Raw genomic sequence first — 21972 nt, forward strand, 5'->3', positions numbered from 1 at the left:
CCGAAGCACCTCGGTCCAAAGCTTTTGCTCTCCCATCGTCCTCGGTCGAAAACATGTGATTGACATCACACCCGAAGCACCTCGATCCAAAACTTTTGCTCTCCCATCGTCCTCGGTCGAGAACACCTGATTGGCAACACAACCGAAGCACCTCGAGACAAAATTTTGCTCTCCCATCGTCCTCGGTCGAAAACATGTGATTGACATCACACCCGAAGCACTTCGATCCAAAACTTTTGCTCTCCCATCGTCCTCGGTCGAGAACACCTGATTGGCAACACAACCGAAGCACCTCGAGACAAAATTCGTCCTATCGTCCTCGGTCGAAAACATGTGATTGACATCACACCCGAAGCACCTCGGTCCAAAGCTTTTGCTCTCCCATCGTCCTCGGTCGAAAACATGTGATTGACATCACACCCGAAGCACCTCGATCCAAAACTTTTGCTCTCCCATCGTCCTCGGTCGAAAACATGTAATTGACATCACACCCGAAGCACCTCGATCCAAAACTTTTGCTCTTCCATCATCCCCGGTCGAGAACACCTGATTGGCAACACACCCGAAGCACCTCGATCCAACACTTTTGCTCTCCCATCGTCCTTGGTCGAAAACATGTGATTGACATCACACCCGAAGCACCTCGATCCAAAACTTTTGCTCTCCCATCGTCCTCGGTCGAGAACACCTGATTGGCAACACACCCGAAGCACCTCGATCCAAAACTTTTGCTCTCCCATCGTCCTCCGTCGAAAACATGTGATTGACATCACACCCGAAGCACCTCGATCCAAAACTTTTGCTCTCCCATCGTCCTCGGTCGAAAACATGTGATTGACATCACACCCGAAGCACCTCGATCCAAAACTTTTGCTCTCCCATCGTCCTCGGTCGAGAACACCTGATTGGCAACACAACCGAAGCACCTCGAGACAAAATTTTGCTCTCCCATCGTCCTCGGTCGAAAACATGTGATTGACATCACACCCGAAGCACTTCGATCCAAAACTTTTGCTCTCCCATCGTCCTCGGTCGAGAACACCTGATTGGCAACACAACCGAAGCACCTCGATACAAAATTTTGCTCTCCCATCGTCCTCGGTCGAAAACATGTGATTGACATCACACCCGAAGCACCTCGTGACAAAATTTTGTTCTCCCATCGTCCTCGGTCGAAAACATGTGATTGACATCACACCCGAAGCACCTCGATCCAAAACTTTTGCTCTCCCATCGTCCTTGGTCGAAAACATGTGATTGACATCACACCCGAAGCACCTCGATCCAACACTTTTGCTCTCCCATCGTCCTCGGTCGTAAAAAGTAAGGAGAGTGATACGATTAATACTAGCAACTAAAATTTAAATTTGGAACTATAATGTTGATTGCTTCGTGAAATTCCATATCAATGTCCGATCGTGCTTGTGAAAAATTTAGCACAAGTGTAAGTGTAAAATTGTATACGATAACCGTTAACCCTTCCCCGCACAACATCGAGTCTCACTCGTGGTGTACTTGCATAACATAGGGCACTAGAACAGAGCAGAGTATTGAAATCAATTGATCTGTGACGTATTAAATAATACGGGAAGGGGTTAAAAATGACTTGATATATGGAACGATTTATCGTTTGGTTTAAGCTGTCTGTTATGTTGTGTTCATTTTCACCCAAGGGAAGTTTAACGGCGAGAAAAATTGTAAAAGAGAAGAAATAGTGATTTCCCATATGATATACATATAGTATTAGGTGTTGTTAGTCCAATTAAAATTCGCATTGGGTTGAATAAACAATTCCCATTACAAATATATTTTCGCTATATTAAAGTAACATGTTTTTACTGATGAGAAAAATTGATAATTGTGTTCGGTATTAATAATTATCTTATATTACATTGGTGAAATTTTTTTCTTTATTTCATCCATACATATCACAAGAGGCATCTTGTCTAGGATCACAGAGGGCTCGTCATCATATCTCGTTCCATTTCGGTATCCTTTATCTGATACGCACCATCCAACGACTGTTTATCATCCTTCTGTCATCATCACCCGTTAAACACTGGTGGAATGAACAAACAATACCCAATAACCAAACAAAACGACCCTTTTCAGATACACCAAATCATTATCGAAGAGTTTAACGATGTAATTCTTCAAACATATCCAAAATCAACAGATAACCTAACGGAATCCTACGTCAATTATGCGGTCGTGTCTCGGACACAACCCTCCTGTGATTTTTTTTTAAAGCGAATCTATTTTCATATGCCATTAACAATTGACTTCGGAATTCATAGTGCTTTGACGTGTTAGTTAGATCAGTTTTGGTTACGTGTTCGTCTGTAGTATATAGCATATGATTGTATGTGAATGTAATCATCCGCCGGCGGGTTATTATCGAATATATCGGTTTCAATGTAGAAGAGGACGTGTTTTAAAGCTCGTTATTGGCGTCATTGGCTTGTTTATTGGCCATTTAAAGCTCGAATCACCGAAAATTGCCTAACGAGAATGATTTGCTAGTCCCAAGCGTCATTCTGTGTGTTCTTTGTGCAATTTGGTTGGTTCAGGTCAATCATGGAGAGCAACTACGAACTGTACAGTCTACCCAAGCTCAAGCTCAAGCTCGTTTATTCCGAATGAATAACATAAAATATAAATGAATGCGATTTTTTCGTGATAAAAATTTAAAAAAAAAAACAAAATAATTGTTACACACTGAGGGAGACTCTAAAAATATCGCTCACGAAAGAGACCGTTAACTCTGGTTAACCAGTATTTTTGTTTTTATATTGTTACACAGATTATCATTGAAAATATAAAGTAGAATGCAATCAGTCTGAGTCACTAAAGGCCTTCTTACGTCGTTTCCCAGTTTTGTGTTTCGACCAGTCATCCTGAAAAAAAATTTGCAAAATAATAAAAAAGTAATTAGTAATTATTGTTATTTAAAATTTGATTTTAATATATGAGAAATTACATTTTTAGTATTGATTTTTTTTTCACTCCGGATAATCGAATCATAAAAAAATAAAAAATTGTGATCACGAAACCCCATATTCCAGCGCGCGAATGTGGGTAGCATTTTATGGTATTTCGTATGTACACCCATACCTCGCTATACGGCCGCTCTTTATACGGCATTTAGCTATAACGGCCCTCTTCAATTCAGGCACGTTTTCGATTTACGCCTAAAATGTTTCGTTATAACGGCAAAAAAATTAAGGATTGGTACAACAATCACTTTTGTACATAAGTGAAAAAAATATTTGCGAAACAATAACCTAAACAACACACAAATTAGGTATGTATACATACACATATTCCATGTAACATGAAGTTGTTTCATTTTTGTTTATAGATTGTTGTTGGTTTTTATGTATGTATGTTGTATGTTTTATGTTTATGTTTTGTATGTATTTTTGATTTAAATGAATTTAATTTTTGATTAAAATGAAATAAAAATAAAAAGATAAAATACATTTTTAACGATAAACCATGTTACATATTTTACAAATTTGGAACTGACCTGATTGAATTTGTATAAATTTATATTAGAATAATTGATTCCTTATACGGCTTTTCGCTTTGCGAGGTATGGGTGTATTTTCTTTTTCCTTCTTGGTACGGAAATTTCCTTTTTTTTATCCCATCCGTTTATTAGGCTCATTTAGCAATTCAGCTGTCACAGAGCCGAATTTATTCGTATACATTCTTATGTTAAGATAACTATTGTTGAATATTTTTTAGGTCCAAGATTCCTATCCATCGATAAACATTTGTTTTTTTTTATGTATAACACAGTAGCTATTTAGGCCTAAGAATATTCCAATTCTATCGATACACAACACATGCCGAGTATTCCATTTCTATCGATACACAACACATGCCGCCTTTTTCGGCGTTCCTATTGTTCGAATGTTCACAGTTGGACTGTTCACAACGGGACTGCTGATATGAGGCTTCCATTGCTGTTTTTGAATTAGCACCAATTACCGATGCAGCAGATCGTAATGTGAGCGGTAAGGGACTGGGATTACCGACACATGATGATTGTTTTTTCCTTGTTGAAATTTCCTTGTTAAACATTGGCAAATGATCAAGATATAGGTTGCATGTTTTGAAATCGAAGATGATTTGCTTATCTTTGCTTATTTTCTTCCATGATTTATCCCTTGACAGTTTCCGGATTAACATGTAGGTGGAACTGGAATTATAGAATCTAAGAACTTGGCAGCATCCGGAAATATGCGTCGCTTTGTTTCTTATATTGATAAGTGGATTGCCACGGAGATCGATTATTAACGAATCGTGTTTCATCACTGGTAGGATTTAGATTCAAGCTATTAATTTTGAGTGTATCATTCACAAAAACTGTATTGAATCGCACAATTTGATCTTGATTTCTGGAATAACTTCAAACATCGTTTCATTATTGACTGCTTCGTCTGTTGAATCTCGTTTGTAAATGTGACGTAGGAATTTCTCGCATTGCTGTACCTCGGTCGACTTATTTAATTCCGGTTCTATCTCATATTCTTCCAAAAATTTCTATTTCTCATCGCGCGGATGTCGTCTATAGACGACACTCGTACACACAGGTCGTCGCGCGGATGTCATCTTAGACGACGCTCGTAATATACTGGGAGTAACTTTTGATAAGAGACTGAGTTTTAAACCACATGCTCAGATGGTCAAAAAAGATGCCCGCAATAGATTGAATCTATTGAAGGCGATTTCTGGCAATCTAGCTTTGGGACATAGGAAATCTCTTTTACGGATAATAAATGCTTGGTTAATACCAAAAATTCTCTATGGAGTAAGCATCTTCAGCCGAGGTGGTGAAAAACTGAGAGAGAGGAGCCAGCTCGCGTTTGTTGTGATCACCCTTATGTCAGCGCGAACCAGTCACGGTGAACCAAGGGGGAGTATTGTACTCTGTAGAAAATTTAAACATGACATTTATTTTCAAGACATTTTATGTTGAAAATGATTCTGACGTTGGACTACGTCTTTAATTCTATACTAGGGTATGAATTCAAAGTTTCGAAAACGAGAGAATCACATTGGAGGAACTCGATTTTGAGCGTTAAAACCTCTTTGTCTGATAAACGAAATGGTATGATAATCGCTTCATTCAAAAAATAAAATGTCTACGCGTTTTATGCTTGTTACTTATTGATCCAAAAACATGTTTCAATAGCTTAAAATTGCTTTGAGAGCAATCTATTGATTTTCTTCATTGGTGGGAATTTTTTTAACTATAGTACTGGTTTCTCTGGACCATCGAGTTAAGGAGGTAAATTTCAGGAATGTGTATAGAAAAAGTGGTCAAAGTAATATGGATTTCCATTGAGTTAGGGATAGACCTGTGCGCCGGTCATATTATCGGCTGTGACGGCGGCGGTCTACGCACCATTTTTGTAATGCGGCGGCGACGGTGTACAACAATGCCATATAGTTTAAAAATATTTTTTTCAAGAATTTTCAATTGGTTTCAAAAAGGTTGTGTTATTAAACGTTATATGCAACAAGAATAGCAAATGCATGAAAAATAGATCAGAAAATATCGAAAAATCGTCATCGGCGTGGCAAAATTGACTTGGCAGTGCGCCGGTTCAAAATAACCGATCGCGGCAGCGCATGAAAAAGGATCAGCGGCGGCGGCGCACAGGTCTATTTAGGGAGAGCATCGAGATACTGAATATTGAGTAAGGGAGAGTTGACTGTATATAGCTTACAAAAATATTGGATTTGAACTGAAAGACATGTTGGTATTTTAAATATATATAACAATATTTTATTTGTCAATCGTTTTAATTAAGCATACTTCGGCTATCATATTTACGCTTCCGGTTTTTTTTCGAACTATTGGAACATGCTTTAAATTTCACAAATCTCTTAATTATTTTATGTTTCAAATTATGACAATTCGGAACCCTCAAAGGCAAAGTTTTCAAACTTTTTTGAAGGGTAAAAATATCTTTTTTCGTTAGTTGAGAATGACTTCCAAAGTAATGGTTGATTGTTTTTTTCCATACAAATAAAAAAATAAGGGTAACTAGGCCGAACGGATTGGTGCCGGAGCACCAGTATACCTAACAGCGATTATAGAGTTTCGGCCGTCGGAGTGCTCGAGTTGGCTTGCAAAGCTGCTCACGACAATAAGAAAACCCGCATCAAGAACAGAGCAGCTTCGGTTCGGCGCTCATCAAGGCAACAATTAGTTTCAGTGAGTGGCAAAGTGTTTCTCCGGCACGTCGCATTAAATGTAATTTACTGAACAATGTGTCACAAGCTGGATGTGAAGAAATTTTCCAACTGTGAAAGCTGTGGCGAGTGGCAAACGCAATAGCTAAACAGGAAGGTTTAACCGAACAAGATGGGAATATCGAGTGATAACAAAAACACAACACTAAAGGTTCTTTTCAGAACCATCAACATATTCATAAAGAGTAAACAGTAAACTAATCCATTTTTCAGGTAGATAGGTAGGTATTCACGTAGGAGAAGAAAATAAAACAATATATTTAAAATATATATTTAACAAAGGGGACAGTATAGTCCTACGTCACTCCGGTTATGTCCCCGATATTACCCACCCGTCTTTTCATGGAATGGAAATACATATGTCTCAAAGAAGATTACTCAATATTATTTAAAATATAAATCATAACAGGAAACTGATTACTTGGTAATATAGCGTAATTTCATTATGAACCATTAACCCTTTCGTTACGAGTGTGGTCTGCAGACGACATCCGCGCAACGAGCTGTGTGTACGAGCGTCGTTTTTAGACGACATGAAATTCATACTGCTCTTCGATCACACGAGCGCGACAACTTTTCGGCGGAGCTTTGGCGGAGCACACTGTCGTAATGAGAGGGTTAATGTTGTGTACTTACATCTGTAGAGTCATCGCTAGCGTAAGTGTCTTGAGTCTTCTTTGCATTATTGTTAAACGGAGATGGGTCTTTTTTATTTGCCACAACCTTCCTGCCTCGACTACTAGTACTTCTTCGTCCTATTGTACCTATCGTTTCATCCTCAGCAGCCAATGCAAACAGATCTGCGAAGTATTTCTATAAAAAAATTAAAGATACATTTAAGCAGGTATATATATTATCTATATATACAGCCATTCCATACAAAAAAACAGGAAGTAGGTTATATCTGTGGTATAACCGCAAGGGTGACGTAGGACTATCGTTGATTCAGTGATCATTTGTTTGTAGTTGCATTTGAATCAATTCTGAATGAATGAATAAATGAATATTTGGGGGACTTCGAAAACGAGAGCGTTACGTATAATGCATAAACATTGCTTGTATTGTGATATGATTTGTATTACATTTCCAATAGACAAAATATCTGCTGCATCAAATTAGTCTACATTATTTTTGCGTTCGCTCATCCTTTCTCAGAACACCCATTTCTCTTTTGAGAAATTGTTGGGTAAACATCCCGAAAGACACTTGATTTAAAAATCACAAAAGCAAATGTATTTGGTCGCAGTGTTATATGGTTAGAAAACATAAGGTCAGGTCAGGTCAGGTCAGGTCAGGTCAGGTCAGGTCAGGTCAGGTCAGGTCAGGTCAGGTCAGGTCAGGTCAGGTCAGGTCAGGTCAGGTCAGGTCAGGTCAGGTCAGGTCAGGTCAGGTCAGGTCAGGTCAGGTCAGGTCAGGTCAGGTCAGGTCAGGTCAGGTCAGGTCAGGTCAGGTCAGGTCAGGTCAGGTCAGGTCAGGTCAGGTCAGGTCAGGTCAGGTCAGGTCAGGTCAGGTCAGGTCAGGTCAGGTCAGGTCAGGTCAGGTCAGGTCAGGTCAGGTCAGGTCAGGTCAGGTCAGGTCAGGTCAGGTCAGGTCAGGTCAGGTCAGGTCAGATCAGGTCAGGTCAGGTCAGGTCAGGTCAGGTCAGGTCAGGTCAGATCAGATCAGGTCAGGTCAGGTCAGGTCAGGTCAGGTCAGGTCAGGTCAGGTCAGGTCAGATCAGATCAGGTCAGGTCAGGTCAGATCAGGTCAGGTCAGGTCAGGTCAGGTCAGGTCAGATCAGATCAGGTCAGGTCAGGTCAGGTCAGGTCAGGTCAGGTCAGGTCAGGTCAGGTCAGGTCAGGTCAGGTCAGGTCAGGTCAGGTCAGGTCAGGTCAGGTCAGGTCAGGTCAGGTCAGGTCAGGTCAGGTCAGGTCAGGTCAGGTCAGGTCAGGTCAGGTCAGGTCAGGTCAGGTCAGGTCAGGTCAGGTCAGGTCAGGTCAGGTCAGGTCAGGTCAGGTCAGGTCAGATCAGGTCAGGTCAGGTCAGGTCAGGTCAGATCAGGTCAGGTCAGGTCAGGTCAGGTCAGGTCAGATCAGATCAGGTCAGGTCAGGTCAGGTCAGGTCAGGTCAGGTCAGGTCAGGTCAGGTCAGATCAGGTCAGGTCAGGTCAGGTCAGGTCAGATCAGGTCAGGTCAGGTCAGGTCAGGTCAGGTCAGGTCAGGTCAGGTCAGATCAGGTCAGGTCAGGTCAGGTCAGGTCAGATCAGATCAGGTCAGGTCAGGTCAGGTCAGGTCAGGTCAGGTCAGGTCAGGTCAGGTCAGGTCAGGTCAGGTCAGGTCAGGTCAGGTCAGGTCAGGTCAGGTCAGGTCAGGTCAGGTCAGGTCAGGTCAGGTCAGGTCAGGTCAGGTCAGGTCAGGTCAGGTCAGGTCAGGTCAGGTCAGGTCAGGTCAGGTCAGGTCAGGTCAGGTCAGGTCAGGTCAGGTCTGAGTGGATTTCCGAGCGGTGCTCGCTTATATACCGATTGGTGATTTCAATAGCCTGTTTTGAAAGCAATTTTAAGGCAATTGAAACAAGTTTTTGGATGAAAAAGTAACAAGTATATACCGCGTACACATTTTATCTTTCGAATGAAGTGTTTATCATACCATTTCGGTCAGTTGTTTAAGAGCTATTGACGCTCAAAATCTCGGTCTCCGGCGTAACGCTTTCGTTTTCGAAACTTTGATTTTACACCCCGGTATAGAAATGAAAGACATAGTCCTACGTCAAAAGTGGTAGTTTTGTTCTTTATTGCAATATTAATATTATTGCATATTAGATACGTACTTTGTTATTTTTTCGTTATAGGGCTATGCGAAAAATATTTTTTTTTCAACTTTTTCCCAAAAATGACTTTTTTTCAAAAATAACTTTTGAATCACTGAACCGATTTAGATGATCGACATATCAAATTAAAGCCAATGAGCTTTTGTTAAAAAATACTGAACATGCGTGAACCATGGATTTTCTTCTTCTTCTTCTTTTTGGCTTTCAGTTCATTCGCCTCTAACCATGGATTTTGTTTTCCTAATTATTGGTTGTAGTTGTTTTTCTATATTTTAAAAAATATTTTTCCTTGAAAGCTGAAGATTTTTACATAACATAATCGATATCAGAGATACTATATTTTCAAAGCCATAAAAACAACAAAAGACGACTACAATCAATAATTACGAAACAAAATCCACTTTTTTGCTGCTTCATGAGGCTAGCTCATTGGTTTTAATTTGGTATGTTGACTATCTAAAACGTGGTTCAAAAGTGATGAATTAAAAAAAAGGCATTTTTGAAAAAAAAAGTTGAAATAATTGATTTTTTGAAACACCATAAAATGGAAAAGTTCACCCTAACGAAAAAAATAAAAATACGGGTCTAATGTTTTGTGATGAAGAACAAAATTAGCACTTTTTATCTGAGAACTACTATATCGGTTATGCATGGAATGGCTGATTTATAATATTTATTTACCGTAAACAGGTTAATTATTTTTGTACCCATAACGTCCAATGAAATCAGTTGTGATGTTTAATTCCACCTTGAAAACTGTTCGTGTTTTGGTTGTGCAACACGAAAAATATGTTAAAAGTTTGTATTAAGTAAAAGAAGATTTTTTTAACCCTTCTGTACTCGCGTGCAAAATCATAACACGTACACTCGCGCACGGTGTCACAGACCGAAAATTGAACTTCTCTGTATTTTGCCATTGTGTATTCTTCAGGCTTTATTGGCATTTATTTTAAGAAGAGCGTATGTTTAAATGAAAAAACCCCAAAAAATATGTTTTCTTCGTCTTTATTATGTTTCACTGTTATTAATTGAAAGTAAGCAGCTGAATATAATTTATGGAAGTATAAAGAGCTATTAAATAATATAAAATCGTATTAATTGATTGTGGTTTCATTGGAGTAAGAATCAGAACATAGCATAACGGCATGCTCGAAACAAACTTTTTTTTTTCATTTCATGCAGTTGTTGCGTGTTTTCGGGTCTTTTATCGGAGAGAAAAATGTATACTGACCTTCTAAGGTAAAGATGATAAAGGTTCTGGAATATAAAGTTCGCATATTTCTAATATTCTTTGTCTCTGTATTCTACTAAACTAAGAATAAACTAAGAATTAATACCTTTTTATAGATAGGGCATAAAAAGATGATATAAAAGGATTTCTAGGAACTTCCTTTTCTTTCTCTTGTTTTTGACGTAGGACTACGTCTAACCGGAAGATATAGGGGGTGAAATGAAAATCTAGGCACTGAACAAGTAGGAAAAAATGCAAGATTTGGAACGCTTATAACTCGTGCATTTCTCAATAGATCGCAAAGGTTTTTGCATCAATTGATAGGAAATATATCTACGCATCTATCATAACGAATAACATTTTATATTTCTTGAGATAAATAATTGAATAATTGTGAAATATCAAGCATTGTCAAAATGCACTATGTGCCCATTTTTGATTGGTCCATTTTGTGCTCCTCAAATCGTACCGACCAAAACGGGCAACCAGAGCAGCAGCGAAATAGAATGAAGCACGATTGGAAAGGAAAAAGAAAAAAATTAACGAAACATTGGCAGTCTCACACATGCGTAATTCTCGAGCCAGCCAGTCAGCTTAAAAATCCTCGCTCCGCTGCCGTAACGATCATTCTTTATGTGGACACCGACTGGACAACATCGTTGCTGGACGGCGAGGGATCAAGTGCCTTTCTCAAGGCAAGAGGGTGGAGGTGGTAGCGCTGAAGTAAAAGTAGAGTAGAGTTTTCAAAGGGCCTTTCTCAAGGCTAAGGACGAATGAACTGCAAAAGTTTAAAGTCTCTATAATACAAGACCTTCCTTCCTTCCTTCCGTAACGATCATTCTCATCCAAACCGTACACCACATCGGTTCGCATCACAACACATCAACAAACCTACCCAAGCAGCCATGTCTGGACTGGGTAAGGAGGAAAAGTGAAGGGAAAGGCAAAATCCCGCTCGAACCGTGTTGATCTGGAGTTCTCCGCAAGGATAGCTAGGCCGAGCGCGTTAGTACCAGTGTACCAGTCCACCTAGCCGGCGTTATATAGCTTCGGCCGCCGAAGTGATCGAGTTAGCTGGCAAAGCTGCTCGCGACGATAAGAAAACCCACATTCGGAACAGAACACATTCGGTTCGGTGGACATCAAGACAACAGGCAGTTGCAGCGAGTGGCGAGTGGCAAACGCAATCGCAAAACGGCATCAGGTAGCAGAAGAAAAAAGTTTGTTCTTTATACAAACTGCTTTGGTGGCAAATCCAGAACAAGGCGACATCGAGGGCGTTCAAAATGGTTTTTTTCAAAACCACGAGTACTCAGTTTTCTAAATTGGAACCATTCCATGAAACAAGGCGCTTTTCAGGTCCATTAAACCTTCCAAAAAAGAGTTTAGGAAATAAAGTTCAATGCTTTCTAAAACATTATCCAAAATAATAATAAAACACAAATTGATGTTTTCATAATTTGTTTGCCAGGATCTGATGAGTATGTGAATTTGGCAGTTGTTCTGAGCTTATTGATAGTTGGGGACTTTCCTGATTACTCAATTTTCACCAATTCTTAAATTGTTTCCAGATTGAAAGTACAGTAATCTACAATTAGTTCGACATTTAGCTAATTGGACGGACATGTAATGCGTCTTATTTAGTTGGACATTTTTGTAAACATAGAGATCCAAATTATGACCCCACATTGAAAGTCGACACTGTACCACTGTCATCGCAAATGTTCAATTACAGGTTAAAATCGCCTCCAATGCGACACTGAGTGGCGCTTCGGCACGTCGCATTGAATGTAATTTACTGTACAACATGTCACAAAGCTGGATGGGAAGAAATTTTCCAACTGTGAAAGCTGTGGCGAGTGGCAACAAATCGCTAAACAGGAAGGTTTAGCCAAACAAGATGGGGATATCGAGTGATAACAAAACAATAAACTCTTTAGATTAAAGATAATTTTGTGATCCTGAAAAGGACCCTTTTTAGCCTGTATGTGAATCCAACGAGCGAACAAATCGTAATGAATGTATTTTTTGCCATAGCTCCCTTTTAACGCTCGTTCGTTCGTCTCGTTGGACTCGCCCCTCTGGCTGAGTCTGCCGATTTGTCTCTATCCTGTGAGTGTGTACCGCTAGAGTATAAAACACACGGACCCCAAAAAAATATCTTATTTTCTTTCAAACCTTAAACCCGATGCATCGGCATCGTGGACGTAACAAAGGAGGACAAGTTAAGGGAAAGGCAAAGTCTCACTCGAACCGTGCAGGTCTCCAGTTCCCTGTTGGTCGCATTCACTGTTGGCTCGCAAGGGTAACTAGGCCGAACGGATTGGTGCCGGAGCACCAGTATACCTAACAGCGATTATAGAGTTTCGGCCGTCGGAGTGCTCGAGTTGGCTTGCAAAGCTGCTCACGACAATAAGAAAACCCGCATCAAGAACAGAGCAGCTTCGGTTCGGCGCTCATCAAGGCAACAATTAGTTTCAGTGAGTGGCAAAGTGTTTCTCCGGCACGTCGCATTAAATGTAATTTACTGAACAATATGTCACAAGCTGGATGGGAAGAAATTTTCCAACTGTGAAAGCTGTGGCGAGTGGCAAACGCAATAGCTAAACAGGAAGGTTTAACCGAACAAGATGGGAATATCGAGTGATAACAAAAACACAACACCAAAGGTTCTTTTCAGAACCATCAACATATTCATAAAGAGTAAACAGTAAACTAATCCATTTTTCAGGTAGATAGGTAGGTATTCACGTAGGAGAAGAAAATAAAACAATATATTTAAAATATATATTTAACAAAAGCTGTCCTCTTTGTATAGTCCTACGTCACTCCGGTTATGTCCCCGATATTACCCACCCGTCTTTTTTTTGTTGATATTTTTCATTATATTAGGCTGTCAAAAAAGTCCTGCGGTATTTCCGCGAGGTGTCGTTGTAAGCTCGTAGTTCTAGTTGTATTCATTGTATCGAGTCACTAACACTTATACGAAATGTTCATCTGCTTGTCACAAACCTACACCTCTGTTGCATACGCTGTTTACCGTTCAAGTGAGTAATATCGTTACAGCTACGTTGCCAATTTTCCGTTTTCCAATTTACAATCCAATATGTAAACCCCAAAAAATATGTTTTCTTCGTCTTTATTATGTTTCACTGTTATTAATTGAAAGTAAGCAGCTGAATATAATTTATGGAAGTATAAAGAGCTATAAAATAATATAAAATCGTATTAATTGATTGTGGTTTCATTGGAGTAAGAATCAGAACATAGCATAACGGCATGCTCGAAACAAACTTTTTTTTTTCATTTCATGCAGTTGTTGCGTGTTTTCGGGTCTTTTATCGGAGAGAAAAATGTATACTGACCTTCTAGGTAATTAATAGATGATAAAGGTTCTGGAATATAAAGTTCGCATATTTCTAATATTCTTTGTCTCTGTATTCTACTAAACTAAGAATAAACTAAGAATTAATACCTTTTTATAGATAGGGCATAAAAAGATGATATAAAAGGATTTCTAGGAACTTCCTTTTCTTTCTCTTGTTTTTGACGTAGGACTACGTCTAACCGGAAGATATAGGGGGTGAAATGAAAATCTAGGCACTGAACAAGTAGGAAAAAATGCAAGATTTGGAACGCTTATAACTCGTGCATTTCTCAATAGATCGCAAAGGTTTTTGCATCAATTGATAGGAAATATATCTACGCATCTATCATAACGAATAACATTTTATATTTCTTGAGATAAATAATTGAATAATTGTGAAATATCAAGCATTGTCAAAATGCACTATGTGCCCATTTTTGATTGGTCCATTTTGTGCTCCTCAAATCGTACCGACCAAAACGGGCAACCAGAGCAGCAGCGAAATAGAATGAAGCACGATTGGAAAGGAAAAAGAAAAAAATTAACGAAACATTGGCAGTCTCACACATGCGTAATTCTCGAGCCAGCCAGTCAGCTTAAAAATCCTCGCTCCGCTGCCGTAACGATCATTCTTTATGTGGACACCGACTGGACAACATCGTTGCTGGACGGCGAGGGATCAAGTGCCTTTCTCAAGGCAAGAGGGTGGAGGTGGTAGCGCTGAAGTAAAAGTAGAGTAGAGTTTTCAAAGGGCCTTTCTCAAGGCTAAGGACGAATGAACTGCAAAAGTTTAAAGTCTCTATAATACAAGACCTTCCTTCCTTCCTTCCGTAACGATCATTCTCATCCAAACCGTACACCACATCGGTTCGCATCACAACACATCAACAAACCTACCCAAGCAGCCATGTCTGGACTGGGTAAGGAGGAAAAGTGAAGGGAAAGGCAAAATCCCGCTCGAACCGTGTTGATCTGGAGTTCTCCGCAAGGATAGCTAGGCCGAGCGCGTTAGTACCAGTGTACCAGTCCACCTAGCCGGCGTTATATAGCTTCGGCCGCCGAAGTGATCGAGTTAGCTGGCAAAGCTGCTCGCGACGATAAGAAAACCCACATTCGGAACAGAACACATTCGGTTCGGTGGACATCAAGACAACAGGCAGTTGCAGCGAGTGGCGAGTGGCAAACGCAATCGCAAAACGGCATCAGGTAGCAGAAGAAAAAAGTTTGTTCTTTATACAAACTGCTTTGGTGGCAAATCCAGAACAAGGCGACATCGAGGGCGTTCAAAATGGTTTTTTTCAAAACCACGAGTACTCAGTTTTCTAAATTGGAACCATTCCATGAAACAAGGCGCTTTTCAGGGCCATTAAACCTTCCAAAAAAGAGTTTAGGAAATAAAGTTCAATGCTTTCTAAAGCATTATCCAAAATAATAATAAAACACAAATTGATGTTTTCATAATTTGTTTGCCAGGATCTGATGAGTATGTGAATTTGGCAGTTGTTCTGAGCTTATTGATAGTTGGGGACTTTCCTGATTACTCAATTTTCACCAATTCTTAAATTGTTTCCAGATTGAAAGTACAGTAATCTACAATTAGTTCGACATTTAGCTAATTGGACGGACATGTAATGCGTCTTATTTAGTTGGACATTTTTGTAAACATAGAGATCCAAATTATGACCCCACATTGAAAGTCGACACTGTACCACTGTCATCGCAAATGTTCAATTACAGGTTAAAATCGCCTCCAATGCGACACTGAGTGGCGCTTCGGCACGTCGCATTGAATGTAATTTACTGTACAACATGTCACAAAGCTGGATGGGAAGAAATTTTCCAACTGTGAAAGCTGTGGCGAGTGGCAACAAATCGCTAAACAGGAAGGTTTAGCCAAACAAGATGGGGATATCGAGTGATAACAAAACAATAAATTCTTTAGATTAAAGATAATTTTGTGATCCTGAAAAGGACCCTTTTTAGCCTGTATGTGAATCCAACGAGCGAACAAATCGTAATGAATGTATTTTTTGCCATAGCTCCCTTTTAACGCTCGTTCGTTCGTCTCGTTGGACTCGCCCCTCTGGCTGAGTCTGCCGATTTGTCTCTATCCTGTGAGTGTGTACCGCTAGAGTATAAAACACACGGACCCCAAAAAAATATCTTATTTTCTTTCAAACCTTAAACCCGATGCATCGGCATCGTGGACGTAACAAAGGAGGACAAGTTAAGGGAAAGGCAAAGTCTCACTCGAACCGTGCAGGTCTCCAGTTCCCTGTTGGTCGCATTCACTGATTGCTCCGCAAGGGTAACTAGGCCGAACGGATTGGTGCCGGAGCACCAGTATACCTAACAGCGATTATAGAGTTTCGGCCGTCGGAGTGCTCGAGTTGGCTTGCAAAGCTGCTCACGACAATAAGAAAACCCGCATCAAGAACAGAGCAGCTTCGGTTCGGCGCTCATCAAGGCAACAATTAGTTTCAGTGAGTGGCAAAGTGTTTCTCCGGCACGTCGCATTAAATGTAATTTACTGAACAATATGTCACAAGCTGGATGGGAAGAAATTTTCCAACTGTGAAAGCTGTGGCGAGTGGCAAACGCAATAGCTAAACAGGAAGGTTTAACCGAACAAGATGGGAATATCGAGTGATAACAAAAACACAACACCAAAGGTTCTTTTCAGAACCATCAACATATTCATAAAGAGTAAACAGTAAACTAATCCATTTTTCAGGTAGATAGGTAGGTATTCACGTAGGAGAAGAAAATAAAACAATATATTTAAAATATATATTTAACAAAAGCTGTCCTCTTTGTATAGTCCTACGTCACTCCGGTTATGTCCCCGATATTACCCACCCGTCTTTTTTTTGTTGATATTTTTCATTATATTAGGCTGTCAAAAAAGTCCTGCGGTATTTCCGCGAGGTGTCGTTGTAAGCTCGTAGTTCTAGTTGTATTCATTGTATCGAGTCACTAACACTTATACGAAATGTTCATCTGCTTGTCACAAACCTACACCTCTGTTGCATACGCTGTTTACCGTTCAAGTGAGTAATATCGTTACAGCTACGTTGCCAATTTTCCGTTTTCCAATTTACAATCCAATATGTTTCCGAAAACCTACAGAAACCTACCTCAGAAACATGTCTAATTTACATACCTTTTGACTGTCGGTGCTATGAGCAAATGCTTGCTGCAGCGACCTTTGCATCTCGTTTTGAACATAAAGGCCTGTTCCCGTTCCATTACCATGTCTACAACTACGACGGAAATGCTCCAGATGATGTAGAATCTGATAAATTGATAAAAAAAAATCGGTTATTATTTCTCTGTGCAACTAGTTTTGTTTTCCCTGTCAAAAATACTATACTAATACTACCACCATTTACATACCTGCTCGGAAGTTGGTGTGCAGCTTTGTGATGGAGACGCTTTCAGAGGACGTTTACGTTTGTTTGGAGAGCACGAAGGATATCTCGATGTCAAAAGACCAGCTATTATTTCTGACAGCTTACTCTCGTACTCATCACACCAACATCTATTTATACATTACAGAATTAGAATAAAACAACAATAACTTTAAAACTTACTTTGAAAAATTATTTCAAATTTCTAAATATTATAAATATTATCCTCGAAAATCTTTGAAAACCTGAAATTTTGCACAGATCATTTTTTGGGCCAATAAACAAAATTACCAGTTCTTTAACGCTTGTATGCTAAAAGAGCAGGGAACGCATGTCCGATTGAGCTGGAATTTGCACAGATCATTTCTTGGGCCAATAAACAAATTGTACAGGGTTTTTCAACTTATCTCAATTTACAACTTATTTCAATTTACTTTTCCGAAAGTAAATTGAAATAAAACACACATACTATTCGAATTTCGATTAAACTTTTATTTCAAATTAAAGTTTATGTGTGAAATACAACATCATTCAAATGTCCACCAAATGTCCATCCGGAACAGGTAATGTTCGATGACTTTTCGGCACATATGGGGCGGTATGTCGGTCATAACTTCACGAATGTTGTCTTTCAAATGTTCAAGAGTTTGCGGAGAGTTGGCATAGACGCGGTCTTTCGCATAACCCCACAAAAAAAAGTCTAGCGGGTTCAAATCGCATGATCTGGACGGCGAATTGGCATCACCAAAACGCGAAATTATGCGTCCCTCAAATTTCGTTCGCAATATGGCCATGTTCGGTTGTGTTGTGTGGCACGTGGGTGTTTGGGTGTTCACATAGCCACCGAGCTCGAAATGTGCCTCGTCGCTAAAGAAAATTTGATGCGAAAATTCAGCATCTTGCTGCTGTTCGTTCACCCGACACATTCCATGGTCACCACGCTCTAATTTTTGTACCAGTTGGACTTTATATGAATGTAGGTGCAAGTCCAAATGCAAAATTCGCCACAATGATGTGTTTGACAAGCCCAATTGCTGAGCACGCCGTGGAATCGAAACATTCGGGTCATCCTCCACACTAGCAGCAACAGCAGCAATATTTTCGGCCGAACGCACATTACGATGATGCACAGGTTTCACAATATCCGCTACGGATCAAGTTTGTTCGAATTTACGCACTACATTAGCGATTGTGTGCTCTGTAGGCCGTCCATGACGACTTTCTCTAGTCGTCATTTGTTTTTTCTACAGACTTATAACCTCTGCGTGATAATGATGTGTCAGGATGATTCAATCAACTGCTTTTCTCAACCGGAGGAAGACATGGAGCATGAAGAACGTCAAAACCGACTACATGCTCTTTGCAATCGTCAGGATCTGTTCCAGGAGGAGAGTGTTGAATTTGAATTTGATTTGAAATCAATGTCATATCGTCACTAGGTTTCATGGTTTCCTCCTGGCTAATGATGAAAAAGTTGGGAGTTGATATCCGGATATCTGTTCCAACAACTAGCGGTTGTCATCACCTTGCGGCGGAGAAGCGGAGAAGACGTATGCTGTTATGTCAAGAAAGACATACTTTTAGTTTGAGGTACGGACTGTGGGACTGCTGAGGGTTTGTAAAAGTAGTTTTTTGTTAACAATCTGTTTGAATTAGTTTTTTGTTTTGTTTTAGCAGGACTGCAATTCCGAAATGATGTTGGGGAATGATGATCCATTGTGTGCTTTTGATGGCTACAATATAAGCATGAGCACAAACATCGAATCCGATTATTCAATACGACCAATCACTACCCCTCAATCCAATACAGTCGTTCTGTTACAAGAAAACAAGCCCCAAATTCCTACTGAAGACACACTTCCACTGCCTCACCAAGAGCAAATCACATGGATGGTTGCCGAAAATTTCAAATGTAAGTTTGTATGAACCCTCTTCTTCGAACTCTGGGGCACTCCAGAGCGTCACAATTAAATGGGCGCACGAATAGGCAAGTAAACTACACCTGCACAGGGTCGAAGATTTCGGTAGTCGATACCTGGTCGGAGACATAATCGTTTCCTTGATAAATATCCACGACAAGACAATCGACAATCGTAAGTAGGCACAATCTGTAAATCCTAAATTTATATTTTTAATACCATTAACATATCAATATTTCTTTTCATCTTCAGGGCACGAGAATCTAACGAACTAAGAGTACTGGGTACTGGTGTCATCGACTGCCTGCTAATCAGCGCCCCATTAGGGAATGGGTCCAGTGTTGGATCAATATCAGCTCAATGAAGGTGATTCGTCGGTTCAATAAAGGGCGTTTCTTGACTAACCTTTGGAACGATATCAGTATCAGGGTTAAAATAATATTTTTTTACTTTTTGTTTTATTTAAAATCCTGTGTTTGATAATATGTTATTGTTAAGTAATATTTCACTAATAACTTATTCTATATACAATTTCAATAGTTCTACAATAAAAAAAACATTGTAAAATATGAAAACAACAATAATTCTCGTCGCTATAACTACTGCATCGCTGCCTCTAGGGAGAGGAGGCAGTATAGAGCAACGAGCGAGCAGATGAACTTGCCAGGAACGGCTCAAACTCACCATTCACTAGTCCAGAACCATTATGTGGACTCTCCGACTGTGTGTTGAAAAGCGAACTGAAAAAATGGGAAGACCGGGAAGTGACAGCAAATTGGATGGCTGCAAAACTTAAACAGGCGAAAAAAAATTATTACGTCGAGTATTAAAATTACTCAACAGCTGTTAGCAGCTGTTGAGTAATTTTAGAAAGACTTGCTGGAGTAAGAAAGACTTAAGCAAATTCACTGGTCTTGTAACAGGACACTGTCCGAGGAAATACAATTGCTCTGTAACTGCGGAGCTCTAACTTGATAAAACTATTCTGCCCAAGGAAATGCCTTTGATCCATTCGACTATGCAGTCATCGAAATGTCTTCTTCTCATAGCATGTGCCATTGATACATATGAAGCATTGTCGAAAGGCCCTTCGATATCAAGAAACGCCCATATTGCAGTTTCTTTTGCCGAAAGAGTTTTTTCAATTTTCGTCACAAACGTGGGTAACACTGTGACTAATTGATAGGCAAACTAGTATTTAGATAAAGGGCATTTGGACATGAATGCCGAGCTTATGTATTCATGTAGAGCTTTCTCCATAGTTTTCAACAGTATTGATGATAATCTTATTGGTCTGAATGATATTGGGAGTGATTTATCTCGGTTCCCAGCCTTTGGAATGAATACCACTTAAAAATCTCGATTAGAGATGGAATTAGCTTAGATTCTCCTTTTGAATCAGGACTGCAAAAATTCCATCTGCACCTGCGGTTTTGTATGGTTGAAAGGATCTCACCGCGCTTCCTACTCTGGCCAATCCAGTAACTTTGTTTGCTCTTTCAGGACACCTTCGAGAGCATTTTATTTCACGATTATAGCTAGGATTGGTATCAGAATGAACAGATGTAGATCCCGGGAAGTGAGTTTTCATCAGTAAGTTTAATCATTCTGAGGGAGGTTTTGTGAACGATTCGTCGTCCTTTTTGAGGGAATCTAGCCCGTCCGAGTGATCTTTCGCAAGAGGCTTGCTTAGTCTTGCAACGATTGGGGTAATGTCAATGCTTTCGCAGTTACTACCCAATATTTTCGTTTAGATTGTCTTAATTCTCTGTTATATTCGGTTAGGGCGCTCATGTATTGATACCAATCCGAATTAAGTTTAGCTCTGTGGAACAGTTTCTGCGCTGTTTTGCGAAGCCGCTCGAGCCTTTTGTTCCACCACGGAACGTTTCTTGTCGAAGAAACTTTCTCTAATGGACAATTACTGTTTTAGACAGAAACTATCGTATCATTTAATTCCTTTGAAGTTGATTCGAGTTGTTGAATCTTATTCTTGTATCGGTGTGTTGCAAAAGTTCTTACCCCTCTTATCCCGATAGTAATAGCGCATGACGGGTGCATATGTGTTTCGCTTCGAACCCGTATCAAAGTGTTAACTCAGCCAGTAGAGGGCCTCAACTGATGATTGGAAACATGAAATCGTTGAAAACTCTACTGCCGGTCGCAAGCCCGGAAATGAGGAGCGTTGGAGTCAAAACTAAGCCTCAAGCTCCGGAAAAAATAATGTGGGTAACCCAAACTCCAAGGTAGCCGTGCCGAGGGATGAATGGCCGATAGAGTTTAAAATATACCCGGTCGTAATTTGCCCTTACTGTGTTATAGCGGGGCAGTGGCACAGTTGGCCATTATTTCCCCAGCGTCTCGTGGGATTCAAATGAGTAATAAGGATGTTATTTCGGACAAAGAACTGCGAATCAGCTATTGCGAAAGTGTCAGGTAGCTTTAAGACCACTGAGTATGGCTCAGTGGCAGCATGTTATCACGAACAAAGAACTACGCGTTCGGATTGAATTGCTGAGGGCAAGTCAGATGCCCAATCAGCCACTAGGAACTGTCGAAACGCAAGCCCAGATCGAACGGCCGAACACACGTCTGCGGCCTAGTTTGACCAGAAATGAATTAAGAATCTTTATTCGATATCACCTTGACTTGGGACATACGGTGAGCCAAGCCGTCCGTATCATTCGCAATTGTTATGGGCTAGTCGTTAATAACAAAACATGCCGGAAGTGATATGATAGATTCCGAAGAGATAGGAGTTACAGTGACTTGCCGCGGTCAGGCCGCCCACATGTCATCGAAAATGTTGAGGACGTCAGCGATGAGGTATTAGAGCATCCGCCTTACTCGCCCGACCTGAGCCCAACTGATTATCACTTGTTCAGGTTTATACACAACACTTGGTATGAACACGATATTCTCTCTGTACTGTCAAACCACCATCCCATTCGAATATAATGTGTCTGTAAT

At 40.1% G+C, this 21972-nt stretch overlaps 1 protein-coding gene across 3 annotated transcripts in view; it reads right to left on the reverse strand.

Moving 5' to 3' along the window:
- Positions 1–2598: 2598 nt before the first annotated feature.
- LOC129782117 (integrator complex subunit 3 homolog) overlaps positions 2599–21972 on the reverse strand; it is a 32523-nt gene continuing 13149 nt past the window's right edge. The window contains exons 9-12 of one of the 3 annotated variants that reach the window (XR_008744385.1): positions 17070–17214; positions 16837–16968; positions 6907–7083; positions 2599–2897 (exon numbers count right to left, since the gene is read on the reverse strand). Coding sequence is in view for 1 of the 3 variants with exons in the window: in XM_055789528.1 (XP_055645503.1) it covers positions 2835–2897; positions 6907–7083 (240 nt within the window). In the remaining 2 variants the exon portion in view is untranslated. The remainder of the gene's footprint in view (positions 2898–6906; positions 7084–16836; positions 16969–17069; positions 17215–21972) is intronic. The other 2 variants (XR_008744386.1, XM_055789528.1) reach the window with 2 other exon arrangements.

This window comes from Toxorhynchites rutilus, unplaced genomic scaffold (genome assembly GCF_029784135.1).
Source record: "Toxorhynchites rutilus septentrionalis strain SRP unplaced genomic scaffold, ASM2978413v1 HiC_scaffold_38, whole genome shotgun sequence".
Classification (NCBI taxonomy): Eukaryota; Metazoa; Arthropoda; class Insecta; order Diptera; family Culicidae; genus Toxorhynchites; species Toxorhynchites rutilus.